The sequence below is a fragment of the Abrus precatorius genome, unplaced genomic scaffold (genome assembly GCF_003935025.1).
Source record: "Abrus precatorius isolate BTA unplaced genomic scaffold, Abrus_2018 Scaffold9, whole genome shotgun sequence".
Classification (NCBI taxonomy): Eukaryota; Viridiplantae; Streptophyta; class Magnoliopsida; order Fabales; family Fabaceae; genus Abrus; species Abrus precatorius.
Window position 1 is genome coordinate 30,580,190 of NW_020874439.1, and position 20,801 is coordinate 30,600,990.

At 32.5% G+C, this 20,801-nt stretch overlaps 1 protein-coding gene across 2 annotated transcripts; it reads right to left on the bottom strand.

Moving 5' to 3' along the window:
• Window positions 1–996: 996 nt before the first annotated feature.
• Window positions 997–18,807, bottom strand: LOC113849395 (DExH-box ATP-dependent RNA helicase DExH11). Of its 2 annotated transcripts, none has more exons than XM_027479288.1 (23): window positions 18,556–18,807; window positions 16,573–16,830; window positions 16,128–16,382; window positions 15,940–16,008; window positions 15,635–15,713; window positions 15,297–15,466; window positions 15,060–15,182; window positions 13,834–13,935; window positions 13,351–13,551; window positions 13,129–13,239; window positions 11,379–11,446; window positions 10,601–10,967; window positions 9,109–9,264; window positions 8,934–9,044; window positions 8,681–8,734; window positions 6,592–6,849; window positions 5,109–5,218; window positions 4,349–4,502; window positions 2,800–3,262; window positions 2,180–2,394; window positions 1,821–2,059; window positions 1,510–1,636; window positions 997–1,415 (listed from the first exon to the last, which is right to left on the bottom strand). In XM_027479288.1, exons 1-23 carry the CDS (start codon window positions 18,688–18,690, stop codon window positions 1,203–1,205), a joined length of 4,038 nt encoding a protein of 1,345 aa, XP_027335089.1. In that variant the 5' UTR covers window positions 18,691–18,807; the 3' UTR covers window positions 997–1,202. The 2 variants fall into 2 exon arrangements, with proteins under 2 accessions (XP_027335089.1, XP_027335090.1); XM_027479289.1 differs by having other exon boundaries at window positions 999–1,415; window positions 15,060–15,167.
• Between the last annotated feature and the right edge of the window lie 1,994 nt (window positions 18,808–20,801).

A 20,801-nucleotide genomic window follows, 5' to 3' on the forward strand; every position in this document is an offset into this window, starting at 1 on the left:
AATTTTATATTCTATAAAAAAAATATTAAAAAATGTAAATGGTACATTTAATGTTAAGAGATACTAATTTCATATATATATATATATATATATATATACGCGGGTAAATACACATGAATATTAGTACCTTTTTCCCATATCTATACCCACCAATTTTTGTAAACATTTACTCTTACCCAAACTCAAACCACTTGAGTATTTCTTTTTAAGGGTATAAAATATGTACATCTCTGTTTCTAACCATCCATCATCAATTCCTAAGAATAAGTTTGGCACAATAATATTTTTCAAGTATTTTGTCTATTTAATGCAAAGTGCTTGGCGAAGGACGCACAGATTTTGTTGACCCAAGTTGAATGTACTCCGCCAATAATTCATTAAGACATCATTAATTACAATAACTAATTATTAATAAACTACAATAGATAATTAACTCTGCTTTGTTTATGCAAGACATCTTAGGTTTTACTGATTAAATCATATTTTGGTCTTAGAGACTCAATATTTAAAAATTATATTATAGTCCAATAAATATAAATGAAACTTAGTCCTCTTTAAAAAGACAAAACCCTCCTAATACTTTTTTCTTATCTGGATTATAAAACTTAAATATACAAAATTATATAAATCTCAATCCTGATTTAAAATTTTTGACTTATAATTTTCAAAATATTCTAACTAATAATATAGTATTTTAAGAAAGTATGTTAAGAATATATTGTTAATAATCCTCAGGGTATTTATTGGCTAGATCTGAATCTTACTCTGAATATGATACTCTAGAACAATGTTAATCTCAACTCTTAAAACGCAGTCTAAGAAACCAATAACAGTAAAGATTTATTATAAAAAATATATTTGTTTTACTTTAACCCTTCTAATTCTTTTTAATAAAAACCTCAACACCTTTTATATGCTTAAATTTAGTTTCAAGGATCATATTAATAAAACCTTTAATTAGCTATTTAAGAATGATGTAAAGCCACATAAAAATGAATGAAAAAACAGTGAACCGTTGCATGACCAATAAGGAAGTATTCTACAGAATGAGGACAACAATGAAATCATTATTATTTTTAATTGCAAAAGAAAAAAGAAGTTACAAAAAGAAAAGTAAGGTACATACAAGTTATGCAATGAATTCATTTATATACAAATGCATCACTTGGAGCTCGAATGAACATTAGCATGTTCAGTAATGATCATACACCAGTAATGTACAAGCTAGCTGCAAATACAATGTCACGCTTTATTGCATTAGAAGCAACTTCCATTTTCTTGCAGAGAGCAGAATTACCCATAATAGCCGCAGCATTTTTGAACTCCCGACATGTCTCGTCCAACCTGACAATGGTCCTTACTATCAGGCCTTCCGGAACATCAGTAAGCTCACATATGTCAGCAAACGGAGTACCCTGCATAAAAAAAATAGACTGGTTGATTAATTGCCCAAGAAATCAATGATGGAAGAATGGAACTACACACTGTTATGTTCTGTAGAATTAAAACCTTTGCCCATTCATAAACCACTTCAACAAGACCAAATTTGAGATTTTCTTGGGCATACTCCTCAGGATTTATTGGTAGATTAAACTGTACTTGGAGCTCTCCAAGTCTTATAGCTGTTTTATACAATCTGTAACAAATATATTCAAGTTTAGAATTCGTATCCTGATTTCAATGTGAATTTTGAAGAGGCAGGAAGACAAAATGATACCATACAGTGTGTTGTCATAAAAATAATTAGGGTTTTACTTAGCTTATGTTACAAGCGTTTCTCATGAAGACATTATTTCAAAAAATTGACAACTGCGAGTTACCTGTGTTTTGCTTCAGACAGCTTGGGTGTGAGTGAAGGTTCAGACGTATTCTTCTGCTGGAACACAAAAGCAGACATTAGCGCCACTACTTCTTCTGGTTCCAGTTCATCCAGTTGGTTCTCAAACAAGCATTCAGTACATATCAGTTCCTCTCCAGAATTCATCTCACAAGCAACACGACCTTTCATTTGAACCACAAGGTCTTCATCAATGCATCCAATCTGCTTCAGAACATCTATCTGGAGAAAGCACAACATTCAAAATAAAATTAAATAAATAAATAATTGAAGTGAGTACTAAAACAACCAAAACATCAAGCTTCTTTTCAAGCATAATTGAAAAGGATTCATATTTTGTACCCGGCCCTGAAAGTCAGGCATCTGTTGAAGAGCTTCATCTGACATTTGAAACTGAAGAGCATAGACTTCTTCTTTGTGTGCTTTTATCTCTTTTGCCAATTTAAGGTGTTCTGCCAATTTTATACACCCGTGACACTGATTCTGGGACATCTTCTCCAACAATCGAATCCACTTATGGTATGTTGCCACAAGTTTCACATCTCTCAACTTTAGATCTGAAAAAGCAATATTTGCTTAAATCTAGGTTTTCAAATCTGAGAAGGTTATGTAAGTGCTAAAATAAAAGAAAAAGTTATTACACCCAAATAAGTATGGAGTATGGACAACACCTCAAATCTAGACACATCAATTTTGCAGGTAAGGTGTAGTATAACATCAATAACTTGAAAAAAAAAAGTGGCTTTTATTATTTTTTCATCCCTCATGCTTTTACAACTTTAGAATGCCTCCATGTGCATGTGCATATCCATCAGAGAAACTTACTATGGTTATTCTTTTTTCTTTTAATAATTTTTAAAACATTTATTTGGCCAAAAATAATTCACTTGTTATTCATAAAAAGTGGACAAATTCTCAACAATAATAATAATAATAATCTTCAAACCACAAAATGATAATACCTCTCACAGGATCCAAAGCGGGAGGATACTTATTTCCATCTGATTTCAAATCCAGGAGCAGCTGAACAGTTTTCGAATAAACAGAGCTACTAACTTCTTCAAGAAGTCCAACTTGGTCAACTTTAATTTTGCTACTGCATATGCATAGAAACTCTTTACTGTCAACTTCTCGGACTTCATAGCCCATTCCACAGGCAGAACCACGATGAGGCAGTTTGATGTTGACGACACCTCTTCCTTTGCGAGCAGAAACAGATGTAGTATATTCATCTACAAGACCACGTCTTGATTTTGGCATTACAAAATAACCTTGGTCAAATGCACCACCTTTATTCTGCATGTTACCACCACTTGAGGAATTTTCTACTGCTGATGGCATGTCAGGTTTAATCACAAAAACAATGTACAGCTTATTAGTTGGAGAAGGAGTTTTCACAACCACTCCAAGCAAGTGGTCCTGGGCCTGTAAATCAATTATGAAATGGGATAAGCATCTATTACTAGGTGAAGGAGCTCAGTATATACTAAAGATTCAAATTGTAAAACAAAAAGTGAACATGTTAACTCAAACAGTATACCCTTAAAATAAATCTACGGCTTAAAATTTATGAAGAACCACAGGGCAGGAAGCAATTGTAGTTGTAAAACAACATAAAAGTATGTCTCCATAAAACTAGGGCCAGTCTTCTAATTCTTCAAGTTCTAACTCTGGACGTATAATGAAACCTTAATGAGACTAAGCAATGAGCATACATTAGAAAGCAAGGAATCTAATATTTCTACAAAACTTTCAAGCTGTGAGATCGATTCGACAAATGAGAATTTGATTTCCTTGTTGACCTCAGCCATAACTGAGGTAATTCAGTCAGAATCTTCAAGCTTCTGATGATGAAATCATTCCATGTCATCAAACTGACATTTTTCCATCAAAATTAATGACCAATCTCAGTAATTTGGTCTGTCCATGTTTCACGCACACTCATCACAAGTTAATCACATAAATGTTTCAGGAGTTTGCTTCAAGAGATAAATTACTTAGACCAGACAACTAATTCCTTCTTTTTAGGATAGAAGCTTGATCAAGTTCTCATGCATGTAAAAGTTCAATGTTATCAACTTTTAGATCTACAAAGATATAATTGAGAATAAACTAGGAAAATATTTGTGAATTGCTTGAGTGAGTAGCACTCAGCATTCTTCATATTTATTTACTCAGTATAAATACATCTTACATTTACATGAACAATTTTAAATAATTGAAGTATTTCCTATGACTCTAATCCTTTCACTGATATTAACCCCATAATTCCCCCCACCCCCCACATAAAAACCGAAGCATATAAGTCATATGCACCAAGCTAGAATAGAATATTATGACTTTAAGGGACTTCATGAATATGACAATTCATCCATCATTTGAGCCAACAATTTCAGTGACAACTTCCTTCAAACTTTCATCTAAACTGAACAGTAATATTCCTCAAGGAATACTTACTTCTTCCACTATTTCCAACAGATGCCAATGTAAAATTTAAATATAAGAACTCACTGATTCTGATTTTACAATAACAACTCTTCCAGTATTGAGAAATTGTTGGGCACTAGGAGACTGCAAAATTGCCTCTGATATCTGGTTGCTGTAGGTCTCAGCTTCTGAATATAAATCATAATATTCTTCAATGGTTGGTTCACCCTTTATACATCTGAATAAAATACATATATATATCATGCTTCAGAAGCTAAAGACAAATATGAGGCATAAGAAAAACAGATCTCATCCAAATAAGGTGACAGAACTGGATTGATGTATCTTGTGCAGATAAACCGGGAAAAAAAATCCTTTGCATATGAATGTATGTCAATATTTAATTGTACTCCATTCTCCTCATCACGCATAAAAGTCAGACTACATGAAGTTTCATATCAAACTATTTATGCTATACTGAAAATCCAAGTACACCAACCGACATATTTTATTTTGTCCAATATTTTCACTAATCCAGAGGCACTACATATCACACAATACAAAATAAAATATAACAGTTCTTGTGTATTTTTAGTCATGCACAGCCTCACCCAAAAGATTAAGTTGTTAGATGAAAGATCATGAATGGTTTTATATCTAACATTCTTTTTACTTCCTGATCCTGAATGGTTTCAAATCTGAGTAATTGACCATTGGACCACTCATCACAGGTTCATTTAGAAACAGCCAAAAAGCCAGTAGATATTGACAGCAAGATTGTATTATGAAGAGACATGTCCTGAAGGATAACAACATCCTAAAAAGGATTGGATAATTGACATACTCAATGGCCTTTGTAGGCTGATTAAGCTTTCGCTTCAAAAGCTGTTGCATTTCAGGTAGCTTTTTCTGAGCATGGAATTCCGCAAAACTTCTTTTAAGCATGTCCTCTACCTGCATCCCAATATGTCGCCCAATAAGGTAATAATTCATCAAGAATTCAAATTGCCAAGATAAGATGAAATTATTCATAATAGTATTTTTGCTATGTTGTTAATATTTGTGATGGTTGAGGCTGTAATTGCACCTTGATTATAAGTTATTGAGTGTTTTACTGAAGAGTGCACTAGTACAGTCATGTTTCATGTCCTTATCATTGTTCGAATGACTTAAATCCAGGAATTTATTCCAATTTTTCCTAAATACACAAACTTTACAAAGCCATCAACTGGATGAATAAAAATAACTTAAAAAGCTAAAATGCAGGTTCGTGGATTCTTCAACGCAATTCCATAATGAGGTGAGATGCAAGGTGAAACATTGATGATGCCCAAGCTATCCAGAGTGCTCTTCTATTATAATCTGAAACTGAAATTTTGTGATTAAACCCTTACTCTGTCTTCATTCTAGACCTTAGTCCAGAGTATCGTTCATTCATTTAAAGAAAAAAATCCAATTCATCCATCTGCAAAATTCCCATATAATATATTGAAACAGACCTTATTTTGACCTTCAAAGTCTCACATTGTGCTCTAAAATCAAAGCTTTAACCAACTGATTCATAATAATTTATCTCACATCCTTTTCAGACTTAAAAGAAAAATCATCTGACTTTCATTTTCGGCCAAGTGCCCTGTTTTCCCTTTTGTTCTCACTGTCCTACTGGTTGTTGTTCTTCTCCCCTTTTCCTCTTCTTTTCTTTATTCGCTTTTTCTTTGTGTTTTATTGGTGATGGACTTTCTATTCTTTTTTATTTATTTATTTATTTTGTCTGAGTGCTCTCCTTGTTCTAATGTCTTTGTTCTCTCAAGTTTGCCCCGTCTCCCAAAGACCCAAACTTATCATTTTGTCTAAGCTCCTTGCTATTTACTTATTATATGTTTTGTTTAAAATTTATGACTTCTTATTGTCACCTATGAATATGTCATTAATTTTGAGCTCTTTTTTTTAATCTTTTTCAGCATTTATACGTATACAGTATAAATTATGTAAGCTGTATGAAAAAATTCAGAATAGCATTTGTTCCACTATGCACTACACCGCTAAAGCATTTTTAGGGTGCTATTCGAATTAGGGAGTAAATTTGCTGATTCTGAAATGCATGATCAATTGATCATTATATTAGAGCAATTATGCATGAACTTTTTTTTCCATCAGATCCAATTAGCTATTTAAATTAAGAGAATCTACCTAAAAGTGGAAAGGAATTTGAATTATCCTCCAAGTTTCCCATCCAATCAATTTTTGCAATACTATTACTTACTGCATCTCCAACACCATTGCTATAATATGTTAGATAATAGACTTAAAATGATTGCCATGTGCACCTTCAATTCTTCAACTCGAAGGAGATGTAGAATCATGATATAGGTTAGCCGAAATTGTGATTCAAGACGAGTTGCACTTCCAACAATGACCCGCTTTAAATCACTCTCTTCTGGGAGTTCATCACGGCACATCAAAATAACAGTACCAATCTTGTCAAGTCCTCTTCTGCCAGCACGACCTGCCATTTGAGTATATTCCCCTGGTAGTAACTGCCTAAATTCCTTGCCATCAAACTTCCTTAGAGTATCGAAGACTACCTGTAAAAGGTGATAAAAAAAAAAATTACATTAACCATGACATATCTGAAACCGAATGTTATAGGATTCTTTTCCACAAACAATGACTAGGAGCTAAAAAACTAATAGAAATATAACTAATTCTTATTGGGTATTTGTCACCTTTTCTTATTTGTAAAAAAAAAAAAAAAAAAAAATCCATTCAGAACTAATTCTGTAGAAGGCAGATGCATGCAGCCTTGCCCCTGTGAGCAGAGAGACTACTTTGAACCCGTGACCTCCAAGTCACAAGGCATGGATCATGTAGTAACATAGATTATGCCAAATATATGTTGAGTGTTAGTTGCCAAATGCAAAGACCGTGTAGTGTATAAAAGATTTAATCACCCACCTTAGAGTAGTTTCTCATTTCAAACAAATAATTTGTTAAAGTAATTGTCCAATAAAGTGTATAACAGTATGCTAAATATGGGAAAATATAGTTATATATTATTTAGTTTTCCCACCTTGGAGCAATTTTTCATTTCAAAGATTTTGAAGAGTATTAAATATATAAAACCATTCAAGTGCTTTCAACCAAGAGCTTAGCCTTTAGGAATTAGAGAGATTGTCTTTGATAGCAAGCAAAGATAGGCTCAACCTTTGAGGCAACATGCAGTTTTTGCCATTCTTTGAGGTATTGGGTGGTTACTACCTGGAACATAATTCACACAATTTTAAGGTCATTTGTTTTCCCTTACATATGGAACGGGATTGTGCTCTTGGCCTATTTTTGGTAAGTGTTTCAGAATGGTTTGTTTTAAGTAAATTTCCTTGTCTGACAGTTCTGATGGAAACTGAGATGCAATATTATTGAATATCAACAATAAAGGTGACTACACATAACCAGAGCCTATGGCTCCTAAAGAAATCCTGATAGCACTGAAATTCTGCCCTGTTGCCCTTTCTAACAGAATTGTAATTCTCTCCCTCTCCCCTTACTCTTATCATGCCCCTTCTAACTAACTCATGCATTAAATTCCTTCTTTGCCCCATTGCTCTTTTTCCTTCTCACATACACCCTCCACACTTTGGGCCTCTCAACAACAGGATCCAATAACTGATCCCTTCCCTTAATTCGTCACTTGGGCCAACAACCCCAACAAGTTCATTTGTTTCTGTTTTATGATCTTGACTTTTGTTTTCATTTAAGAATGATATTTTAATAGAAAACTTCAACTGTCCAACCCTATTTAATAAAGGCAAATGCAAACACGTGCCATCAAGGCACTAGTAACAGATTCCAAAATGGAAAGTATTCAATGAAAAGAAAAGCTTTATAAGTTCCAAATATGTTAAATATTGTACTTCTCATTAAAATTAAATACTTTCCATTTTTTATTACTTAACAGATGCCCTTAGTATATCAGAGTACTCTTACTTGAGATTGAGAATGGCTTAATTTCTGTTTGTACTCTCCCTTAAAGAATGACGTGTCATCATACTCAAGTCATTCTTAACTTCTCTATTGTTAAACGTCAATGTCAAATATAATTTAATCTAAGTATGTATATTGTTCCAATTTTAAATAAACATTTTTCTTGCTAATTTAGAAGAACCTCTGTAATGCTTGAGATACTCACTTTTCAAAAAGATCACGTGTAACCTCCTTTTGATTCAAACAGATCTTAAAATTATCCAAGCCTCAACATCAACCACAGCAAACTTCTTATTTAATGCATTAACAGTCATTTGAAACATCATTCAAACAAATAGCCATAAAATTACTAAGCTAATAAATTGGACTTCATTGAAATTTTCAAAGAAAAATTAAAACATATCTCCAATTTAAATGCAACCTGAAGAGACTCACCGTTCTAGCAGGTGCATTGACTCCCATTGCAAATGTCTCTGTTGAAAACAAGACCTTGAACAGAAAATTAAATCAAGCAGTCAGACATGTCTTAAGATAATTTCACTACAACCAGGAAAAATATTGTGAACTCAAAATATAATGTAGTTTGATGCATATATGACAAATAGCTGGCTCAAAATATAGTGGTTTACTGCATCTTTGACTAACAGATGGCCTTGATATAATGTCTGATAAACCATGAACGTCTCACCTTGATAACACCACGGCAAAATAGCATTTCAACAACTTCCTTTACAATTGGAAGAAGGCCAGCATGATGTACACCAATACCTCTGCGAAGAAGATTCTGTACTCGAACAACCTGTATATCACATAATTAGAAGCCCAGCTCAATCAGAAAAACACTAAGCTACACACCAACTGACCTGTGGTAAATTTCTGTCCGATCCCTTCAATCGTGAAAATGCTTTGTCACAGAATAGTCGGATTTCACTTTTCTCTGAGCTACTAGTGAGGTCAGTTCCAGTCATACTATCAGCTGACTTATCACAGCGATTCTTGGAAAAACAAAATATAACCACCTGCACTCCCAAGTCAAATTCCAAATACATAGTTAATATTTAAAAATAATAACAATAATAACAATGCTTTGGCTCCACAAAAGAGAGAGGAATTTCTAAACAAGTTCAAAATTTGTTTTTATTAAGATGTAAGACATCTTAACACACTCTCCATACCCACGATTGAACATCTGGTAAGGGAAATTTGCAGTACTGAACATCTACTAGTAGCTCAACAAGACTAAACATCTGTTAGTAGTCCAATATTCAAATTAGATATGCTCTACATATCATATTAAGAAAAATGTCTAACTCACTTTTAAAAGTTAGTTCATAAGTAGAAGGCTACCCAGGCTTGATAATGAGTATTTTGACTCTTTTCATAACCGATATGAGACATCCTAACAGTTTCTATCAGATCCTTATTTGTTTCTTTCAATTGAGTTCAAAACTATCAAGTCATCAATAGAATGACATGTAACCAAATTATTTGGCCATGCCAACTGTCACTTGAGCAGGCCTGAATGTTAGACCAAGTTGAATAAAAAATTAAGGAACTAATTAAAGCAAGACAAATGTTAATCAATGCCTCAAGGACAGTGGTTAAGGAACCAAAAGTGAAATTTTTTTTGTCAGAAAATATAATAAATACAACTCCTCACATGATTTTCAATGAAATCCATCACAATTTCCAATAAAAATTTTCAACTTCCAATTCCTTAAACAGTGCCCTAAGGGCGCTAGTTAGCAAGATCCTAAAACAGAATATGGACTAGACTCTTAATCTTAATTAAATAAGAAAATAAATCATAAAATACAAGGAAATATGGAAATTGACGAAATAGAGAAACTAACTTATAGAGATAATCTAAGATACTCTAAATATAACTTAATATTACGAGATATTTTGTATATAGTATAACAAGTTAAAACATGATCAACTAATAGTAGCTCTCACTAATAAAATATAGGAAAAATCGCAATATCTAACTTGGTATAAATATTTCTAATTTATGAACAATTAAATTCTCAAGTTGTTATTGTTAAAATAAGAGAAAACGAGAAAACATGTAATGAATTCCGTGTGTTTCAACTACACCATAGGCTGAGTATTTATATTAACAAGGGTAATCACAATTATAGCTACATAATCAAGAACAAATATACGGTTACCTAATTACTATAATTATACAGATACTATTTCTCTAAATAACATATATACATATATTTAACAATTACCATTAACCACTTTCTGAACTTGACTAAACAATTAGTTGTTCCTCGATCAGAAATAGTTTTACAAAGGATTACTTTGTAGTTTTTTGTTAAAAACTAATAATAGAACCATTCAACATACCGGCAATAATGACTTTTTCGAGAGCCTGTTGATAAGCATCAACCACATTGAAGCATCTGCTCTCCTCAGTTCCCAATTGCTCTGGCCATTGACATTATTATGATAGCCTCTTCCAGCTCCTGAGAATTTAGCTCCATGCTGTTTCATTCGAGATGTATTTTCACGCTTTTGAACTCGGGCATTGTCATGACCAGCTGAAATACCTGGCTTTGGTCCAGAACCTCCACCAGCAGTCAAATTCCTTCTTTTCAAAGCTTCTTTAGCAGCTTTGACTCCCTGAGGCAGAAATATTTCACTTTCACAAATTTTGTAAAGCTCTCCAGAATAAAACAGGCAGTGCTCCAATGGGACAGGTCTTTTAGTTGTCCTGATGGAAAAATTGATCATTATAGCAAGAAAAGTAATAAGACAATTAGAAAACATGGAAGAGATTATAACTTCTATTTTATGAACTGTCAGTGTAGATTTTCAGTCCTACAGTTTTTTTAACCTTTACAAAATCTGACAACTTTCTTTAAAGACAACTGACTATTCTTTGAAATGGAAGAAAAACACAAGTTATAGAGGATATGGTCACAGCTCATATGGCATATTCTAATTTCCTTATGCAAATTTTTTTTATTTTTCGCGGGGGGGGGGGGGTGTTGTACAAATCCTTCCTACATTCTTGCACATTTTCAAATGGGTGAATATGTTTAAATGAATACTCCACTGACAGTATTTTTGACTGCTAAATAACTATCAAATGCCACCCTTTGTAAGATAGATTAACACATACCCTGTCACCCGTATTTCCTTCTGTTTTGTCCTGCCAATCCAATCGGCAAATTCAATAGTATTAGGAACCTGCAGAAAAAATTAAGATTATGACAGATTAAGACAGGGAGATATGTTAACATTTGTAAATTGAGCTTTAGCTCACTGTGAAAAGGAGAAATACTTTGTGAAGGGGAAACCCTTTGGGAGAATTTTATTCTTTATTTTCTGTTCAATTCTTCAATATAGTTTTGCTTCTTTAAATCTTCTTCACTAGTTTCCATTCTATTTTCTTTGGGTTCCTAACAGAAACTGACTATAGCTCATCACATAATCAAAATATGATTTTGGTGGAAAAAACATTAGATGTTCTGATGCACAACCAAATAGCCAAGGAAAAAACATTCAGCAGCAACCAGCATCTTGGCATACTTCAAACAGAGTAAGGCAAGTAAGAACTGAGAAACATATCACTCTTTCACCCCACCCCCCATCAGTTTTTTAGTGGAGCTTATAATAATAATAATAGTAGTAAAAAAACTAATCCAAATATCAATAGTGAAACAACTTGGCTGTTATCATATTTTAGATTATCAAAGAACTGATCAGCAATTATCTGGATCAACATTTAAATAACAAAATTTCATTAGTGTTAGGCCATAATAAGATGCCCAAGTTCTGATAATATATAAATTAAAAGTTAAACTGTCTTTGGGGAAGTAAAACAGCTGTTCAACACCATAATAAGATGGATCAACATTTATCAATAGTGAAACAACTAGGCTGTTATCATATTTTAGATTATCAAAGAACTGATCAGCAATTATCAGGATCAACATTTGCATAACGAAATTCCATTAGTGATTAGGCCATAATAAGACGCCCAAGTTCTGATAATATGTAAATTAAAAGTTAAACTGTCTTTGGGGAAGTAAAACAGCTGTTCAACACCAATAATGACATTTTTTTTCAGAGGACTAAACTACCATTACTAGCCATCATTCTGGATGCAAACTTGCAAGGACCAAAATGGTTGTCTATTCCTAAATTAATAAATTTAAAAAAAAAATCAATTCAGTAATCAATGAGTAAATTAGTCAAATCAGTCCTTAAAAGATATAGGGTCAGTTGTATCAGTCACTCTCATGAAAACACACTTGAAATCTCTGAATATGTATTTTTCACAGTCAAATTAGAGCATGTGTCAATGATTTTGAGGACTGATTTGACCAACGAAATACATACCCAAGGACTAATGTGATGGTCCATAATTTACATTATTAACAGATTAACATGACTGATATTGTATCTCTTAAAGACTAGCTTGACTATTTACTAGGTAACTAATATTACTATTTAAAAGATACACCTGAGCTGATGTCACCAACCATATTAACTAAATTAAACAATAAAAATATTCCTGTAGTAACCACCATATCTTTACACAATTCAAAATTTTTGGCTCACTTTCTCCTCTTCCTAAGGAGTTCAATAAGTTGCTAAAACTACTCACCCTGATTAAAATTGGAGAAATATATGCACAAATAAAATTAATTATTTAAAAAACTCCCCAGGCCAGTTTTACCTCTTTTGTAGAAATTTTTACTTTTCTGTTGTTAAAATGATTCAAGCATTATAGTGCTCCATGTCCTTTGACTTGCAGAAATAAATTAAGCTTTGGAAGATCAGAACACAAAATATAGTTTACAATTACACAGAATATCAAACATAAATCATCTCAAGCAGGATAACAAATGAGGAACAATTTATACCGTGGCAGAGAGGAGGACAATATTGATATGTCTTGGAAGCATGATAATTACTTCTTCCCAAACAACTCCCCTTTCAACATCATTGACATAGTGAACCTCGTCAAATATAACCTACCACATTTGTGCAGAAAATAAATACACAAACAAATACAAGTCGTTAATTGTTACAAATTCACTAGAACAAGCCTTTCATAACTGGAGAGAAACCAGACAGTTATTTACCCATTCAATGTCTCGAATAATATCAGCACCCCGGTAGAGCATTGATCTTAAAATTTCTGTCGTCATGATGAGACAAGAAGCCTCTGGCCTCAAGCTTACATCACCAGTGAGAAGCCCAACATCAAACTTCCCACATAAATCTCTATATTTCTGGTTGCTGATGGTTTTTATTGGAGCAGTATACACAGCTCTAGTGCAATGCTGCATGGATAAATTTCAAACAGAAATTTTCAATCTTAAGATATTTGTTCTTATTCCTGCAGTCAAATTGATTGGTAGAAAATTTTAATAATGAAAAACTAAACAATATTATAGTTATAAGAGCAGGTCAAATATCATGAGGATAGTAGAATAAAAGCACTGTCGCATTGAATCACAGGGCTCCAATGAAACTGAACAATATGGTGCATGACTTTGTGTAGTCACACTGCCAGGAAGTAAAAGGAAATAAACTAAATCAATAGTAAAAAAATCGGAGCATACTTTTGATGCTAAAGCAAATGCATATTCAGCAACTACAGTCTTTCCAGCTGATGTGTGTGCAGCCACAAAAACAGATTCCCCCTTTTCGAGATAGTAAATAGCCTACATATGTTAAAAAGGAATGGAACAAAAGAAATTAGAAGACAAATACAAGTAGCATATCATGCTAGAATTGACATTAGAAGAAAATATAATACAAGTGACTTATCATAGTTAAAAAAAAATTTGACTCTGAGAAAGAGTAATCTTCTGCTAATATAACAATTACTAAAAATTGAGTGATCCAGCTCCTCCTGATGCATATGACGCAACCAGGCAACTCTGCAAATGCCAAAAGACAAATGCTTCCAAATACCACAGCATCACCTCCCAACCCCATTTATTGTACAATCAATTGAATGCATTTGCAAGAACAAGTGATAATTACTAACAATAAAAAGGAGCAAATTCTAACTAATCAATTCATAAAATGAATTTAATCAAAGGAACAAACTAGATACGGAAAGAAGTAGAAACTACAAAGATCAGTACAAAAGAAGAAAGAAAAGTTTTGTTACCATAATAAAGTTTTGTTACCATAGTATCTAGTTGTTATATAGCTAAAAAATTATAGTTAGTCACGGATCAGTTGCTGATCTGCTAGGTAGCTACTACAGCTGTCAGTCTGTCACCAACTGACAGCAGTCAGTACTTTCAAATATAAACTGGTAGTTATAGGTTTAGTAATAGCATGCACAAATATCTATCTGTAGTGCTGCCTTCAATAGTATGAAATAAAATCATAACTCCAGAAATCACATATTTCCTCTCTGTTTTCTTGAGATCCTTCTCTATCACATCACATGTTATGTTTCCCTGCATTTTCTCTCATTTTCTAATTGGTTTTCTCAAGCTTGTAGGTAATATCTTGTAAAGTTTCAACAAGTAATACATACTGAAGACCTCAACAATTGGGTACTTGGAACACCCATGCAGAGTTGCAGACATGTTCACACAAGTAAAAGGTGCATATAGCTCAGAAAAATGTGGATGAAAAGATTAGTTTCCACTTTCCATCCCAGAAAAGCAAAATATTTAAACATAGATCTTTTTAGTTTGAAGTTTTAACTGCCTCACTTCTATAAAACAATTATCGCATGCCTATGCTTTAGTTTCTACCATACTTGCCAAAGTAAGGTCACTGTACCCTGATGACAAATTAGAAGAAAATTAGCATGAATAAATACCTCCTTCTGAAATGCATCCAATTCAAAGGGAAACTCCAGTGCCATATCAGGAACAAGGTCATGAAAGCGATCTACAATGTGTTCACTGGCTTCATGCATAGCCCATGCCTGCCAAGAGAATAGCTTTCCCATCACAAGCATTACCACATAAACAGCAACAAAATCATGATGTATAACAAGAACATGAAGTGTTATTTTAAATACAATTCAAGATAAGTTTAGTCTGTAATTGCTCACTTTCTGCTTCTGCTGTCCATCACTAAATCCATCCAAATGCAGTTTTGATCCTTCTGAGTCAGCTGACAAAATATCATCGAGTGACATTTCACTCCCATGTGCTTTACTAGATACCTCAGTTGTGTCAACTTCAGCTTCCAATATAACAGTTTCTACTTCCAACGAGTGACCTTAACAAACAGTATTATCATTAACAACAAAGCTAAAAAGAATTAAAAAATATGCATTGGTTGCAGTGGTTTAGCCCATTTAGTTATAGTACAATACAAGATTTTCCAGACATAAAACATTGGTAAAAAAAAAAAAATACTCCAATAGTTAGTCAGAATGTCAGATACCATCTTCCACTTGTTCTTCAACGGCATCCTCTTCCCAGGCCTTCTTAAATAAGTCATCAAACTGCACAGACAATCCACTCTGCATACAAGTATGATTTCAGAAAATCATTTAAGCTAGCAGATCATCTATATGATCAGTTCTAAATATAACAAACAAGCACATCTTTGAATTGACAATCTCCTTGGTACTAGCACCAGTCTAGCATAGGAATTAGGAGGTCTACAATGTCTACAAAAGAAGATAAATTGAAACAGCTATTCACAATTTTTGGAAAAGGGGAATGGCAATTAGATGATTAACTAACCAAATTTTCATCCAATGAGCTCTTGAGTGAATTAGCATCCTTGCAAACATTCCATGAGTATGGGTGTGGCTTCAAAAAAATATAAAATACAACATGTGAGTTGAATGAATTTTCAAACTAGTAATAAGTTCAAACATAAAACAAGCAGTGATTTTCCTCACAAATGAATAATGTAAAAAACAGATAACCTTGAGAACACCAAAGTCTAATCCTTGCTTTGAGCTTGGAGGAATCGTCTGAGCAGGACCACCATTCAAAATTTCACACACCCATTCCCCATTAGAAGCACCTTCTGGCAGAATTCTTTCTAAACTTTGGGAATCATCCAAACCTCCTGGACGAAAAGGACGATTATTGATGCTTCCCCTAACAAAGTCCTTTCCAGAAGTCCGCGGTAATGGCCCAGATTCTACAGCTCCTGAAGTCAGATCTGATACATCCACCTAATACAACATTATAGGCACTACCAATAAAGGTGACAGATGAATTAAGATCAACTCTAAACTAAACTTGTTCTAATCGCTAACCAAACTTTCCAAAACGGATGCAGAATTTGTAATTGCATATCCATGCACAACTAAATGGACCATCAGTTGGGAACACATAAATATCAAACATGAAAGCACCTCCCACCTCTTCAAATTTTGGTTCCCAGATCCCTTTCACTGATCCACCATTTGAACGTCGAAATGGTGGTTCCCAAACTGGAACTACCATAGTCCGTGGCAACGATGGCTCCAGAGGAACTTCAGCCCTGTCAAACCAGTCAAATTCCCATTGCCTCCCAACTTTTTCAGGTGAAAATTCATCAGGATCCAATCTTGGCTGCAGATATGTCTCTTCTATGTACTTCTTTACAGATTCAGGCGTCTCCCTAGGAAAAGCAGGTGGCTGAAATAAAGAAGGCAAAACTCATCAATGCAAACAAAAATTAAACTTGGGCTTCAAAGATTAGCTTGCTTGGGAACTGCTTATTGTAGGAAAATTAATCCTTATTTTTCAAAAGTTTAAGGAAGCTGTAAAGAAAAATAAATATTTTCGTCCAGAATATATTAAACCAAGCATGAAGCATGTGCACTAAAAGTAAACAAGAAAACCAATTCAGTCAAAGGTGCCAAGGTGAGGCACCAGAAATAAATCTTAAATCTGGCCAACTGGCTTGCCATTTATAATGTGAAACAAGTAAACTAATCACAATATTAATAAAATAACCACCTGTTAGCATTTGGTACTCTTAGATACAGGCATAAAAGCAATTTAGGGCATGTTTGAGAAACGGTTTTGCAGGGAAAGGGAAGGAACAACAAAATTTCATTTTTAATAATGGTGTTTGCTACGGTACAATGGCATTTTATATCATCTTTAAATTGATGGTTGTGATTCCTCTAATATCTTAGAGATTAAAGGACATTTATATCTTTTTCAAATAGACCAATAACCCTCACTTTCTACATATTTAATATAAAATTAATAGTAATAATTGTTCTATATGTGAGAGGGCATAGAATTCTCTATTAATTCACAGGGCACCATAGAATTTACCTTTAATAAATATTCTCTCTAATTTGATAATTTTTCAAAATAAAATGATAGATTAGCATAAACTTAATGTCTTAAATTTTTGTTTATTTTTATAAACATTATAACCTTTTAATTCAAAAAAAAAAAAATCATCCTCTCATTCCTTTTCCTCAAAAACCTCACTCTCAAACTACCTTGAGAAAGTGTTGTTTCAACGTTTGCTTTTCAACTCCAGGGGAACATTGATGTAGTTACAAAATGTTCCCATGTTTGTTTCAACTTTCAAGTTTTGCAATACTATTCTTACATAAAACTTATTCTTCCACATTTGTGTTTTTAGCACCACTCTTGCCATTTCATACCCATAGAGGGAGTTAAGAATAATTCAATCCCATGGGAGTGGTTGAAGTTTTACAAATGCATAGTAACTATTAAAAACGGATAATGAAAGAGAAGAATGAAATTTTATTTATTTTGAGAAATGCTTTTGTCTTATCATCAAATATTATTTTGAATGTCTTTTTAAACAACATAAAAATATCAACCATAGACATAAAGGATTTTCAAGATAATTGAATAACATTCCCGGGAATGCTATTTGTAGAAATGAAAAATCATACCCCGAAACAAACGTAACCCTAGGGTTTTGTAAACTTATCATCTTGGAGTTCATTTGTCCTAAAGTTGAGAATAATTACTTTTTAACGAATTAATTAAAAATCGTTGAATGTAATTAGAATGTATATCCAAGTAAATCCCAAGCGTAAATTTGACATCGGAAACAGTGAGAAAATAATTCCTAGTGTTAAAACAAAGAGTTTCTTATCTTCCACTATTTTACTTCAAATACAATGCTATGGAAAACCTACTGCAGATAACAAATTGAAACATCTATTACTGAAAATGTTAATTAGTCAAAGACAACCAATAATAACATAGATAGAAAACAACATAAGCAGAATAATAGAAGAGAATCAGAAAAATTAGGTAGCAATTGAAGTGATAGCGTGACAGAGCACGTGACAGCAAAAACCTACAGAGAGTGAAAACGGAGTAAACGAAGATAACAAATAGGTCAACGACACAGTGACTCACCGGAATGAAATCGGGAATGGACCTGAGCGGGTTGGAACGCTCCACCGTGGAAAGCGGTTCCAGCCTGAGGTGGCCACTGTGGCCGGAAAACCCGACCCGAAAAGCGAGCTCGTTGGCTACTTTGATCGGATCCATTGGGGCGCCACTGTGCGCTCGCTCTCTCTTCTATTTTACTCTTTTTGCTTTGCCTAGGTTTTGATTTTCGCGGGTTTTGGGTGTGGCGGTGAGAAGGGTAAATTGCACTAACGCGAAAGTGCAACGCAAGCAAAGAATATTCCCTTTTTTTTTTTTCTCTTAATTTGTTCGTTTTATAACAGGATTTTGGGATGTAATAATAACTATACTTAATTCCCGCTCAATATATATAAAATAAATATAATGATATTAAAAAGGATAAATAACACTTACTTGTTTAGATTTAGAAAAACAACACTGCACATTGAACCGTGAATCAATGTGCATATTCAAAATATTGCTAACTACTGAACCGTAAATCATTATTTTTTTAGTTTTTAAAAATTATTGCTTAACATTGAGTATTAGTCTAACCATAATTTTAACTCCCAAGTATCCTTATTTCTTATTCCTTAATTGAGATTTAAGGTATACTTAACATCGGGTTATCTTTCTCTCAACAAAGTATGTTTGCTTAGTTTATTTAGATACATGTGAAATATTAATAACTATTTCATTTATTAAAATTTGTTTTATCATGTTGCTATAAACGTGGCAAGTGAAAATGTGTAGAAACTTCTTCAGTGAAATTTCTGGTTTAAAAATTTCACGGTTTTACTAATCATTTCTTTTGATAAATAAACTCCATTTTCGTTATATGAACACTTTTCTATGGTCAATAATCTATTATCTATCAAATTGAGTGCGTACAATAATGTAGCACGTCACTTTGATCCACATTATATTAAATATCTAACCCAAACAAAATGCAATCTACTAAGCGAAATCATCTAAAATACCAATGGTGACATGCAACTTCTTGGCAGCAAGCATAAATTGTTAAACACAATTATAACACTAATAAATTGCTAAAAAAATAACATGAGAATATTTTCAAATACAATAATTAACCATCGTATATCGTTTCAATCAGGGAGTATCCGGTCAAAGTAATACTACAATTTAAACATCGACACATGCACTGTAGTGCAAGAATAAAACTACACTAACACATGCATTCTGTTATCTTTCAATTTTTAGATCCTTCTAGAATTAGCATTAATATTACTTTCTGTTATACAGTTTATTTTCTGATAGACACCATAACCTATAATATTTTGTTCATTTTGTATTAAGTTGATTGTTTTTCTCTATTTCAAATGAATGAAAATCAAATTATTCTTGTGTAGAGTAACAAATCCACAAAAAAGTTAAAAATTATTGAAGTAATATATTGCATTACAACAATGATAGATAAGGTTATCTTCCCGTTACAACAATTTAAAATTTCATAAGATTATTAAAGAGCAACCATCAACATTCTTGTAAAATAATATTTTTTGTTTTGCAAAATACATATACAAGTTTATTTTAATGTTAACCAACATTTGAATAATAAAATTTATTTGGATACATTTTTTTAATGAGTAATTGAAAAAGTAAAAAAACAATTTGTTTAGTGAATTAAACTTCTTTCATACGTTAAAATTAACTGTAATTTTTTTTAACTTCTCTAAAATATGAAAAAATAAATAAATAATTATTTTTAATATATAAGCAAAAATATTTATTTATTTCTTATAAAAAATTTATTCACAAACTCACTAAATTAGGCTAATATATAATTATAAATAAATTTTTTACAATCATATTTTTTTATAATAACTAATATTTATAGGTCTAATCTAAATCTAATCTGAATCGCACACTTAGATTTTGTACATAACTTAAACTTGAGACCTTATTTAAGTGATACTGAATAACTTGTCATTTAAATCAACCTTTGTTTATTATAATAACTAATATTTAATACTTTATTATTGATTCTATAAAATCAAAAGATAAAAAAAAAATTAAATACTCTACTGTCCATTAGTAATTTGAACTAAAATATATTTTTCATCATCTAAAATCACAAAGTTAGTAATATTGAAAAATGTGAAGATAGGATAAAATATTTTTTTAAGCTTGTTTTTAAAATTAAAGATAACCTAAAACACACTTCATGTTTAACACTAATATTTTATTTGTTTTAGTGAAAAAATTGTATGTAGAGATAAAAAAATGTAGGA

Excerpts from the sequence above, each read along its gene's own strand:
- LOC113849395 (XM_027479288.1), bottom strand. The coding sequence starts at position 18,690 with ATGGATCCGATCAAAGTAGCCAACGAGCTCGCTTTTCGGGTCGGGTTT. Across the intron at positions 6,850-8,680 it reads TCAATGCACCTGCTAGAACG|GTAGTCTTCGATACTCTAAG; the intron begins GTGAGTCTCTTC and ends CACCTTTTACAG. Across the intron at positions 1,637-1,820 it reads CTGTCTGAAGCAAAACACAG|ATTGTATAAAACAGCTATAA; the intron begins GTAACTCGCAGT and ends TATTTGTTACAG.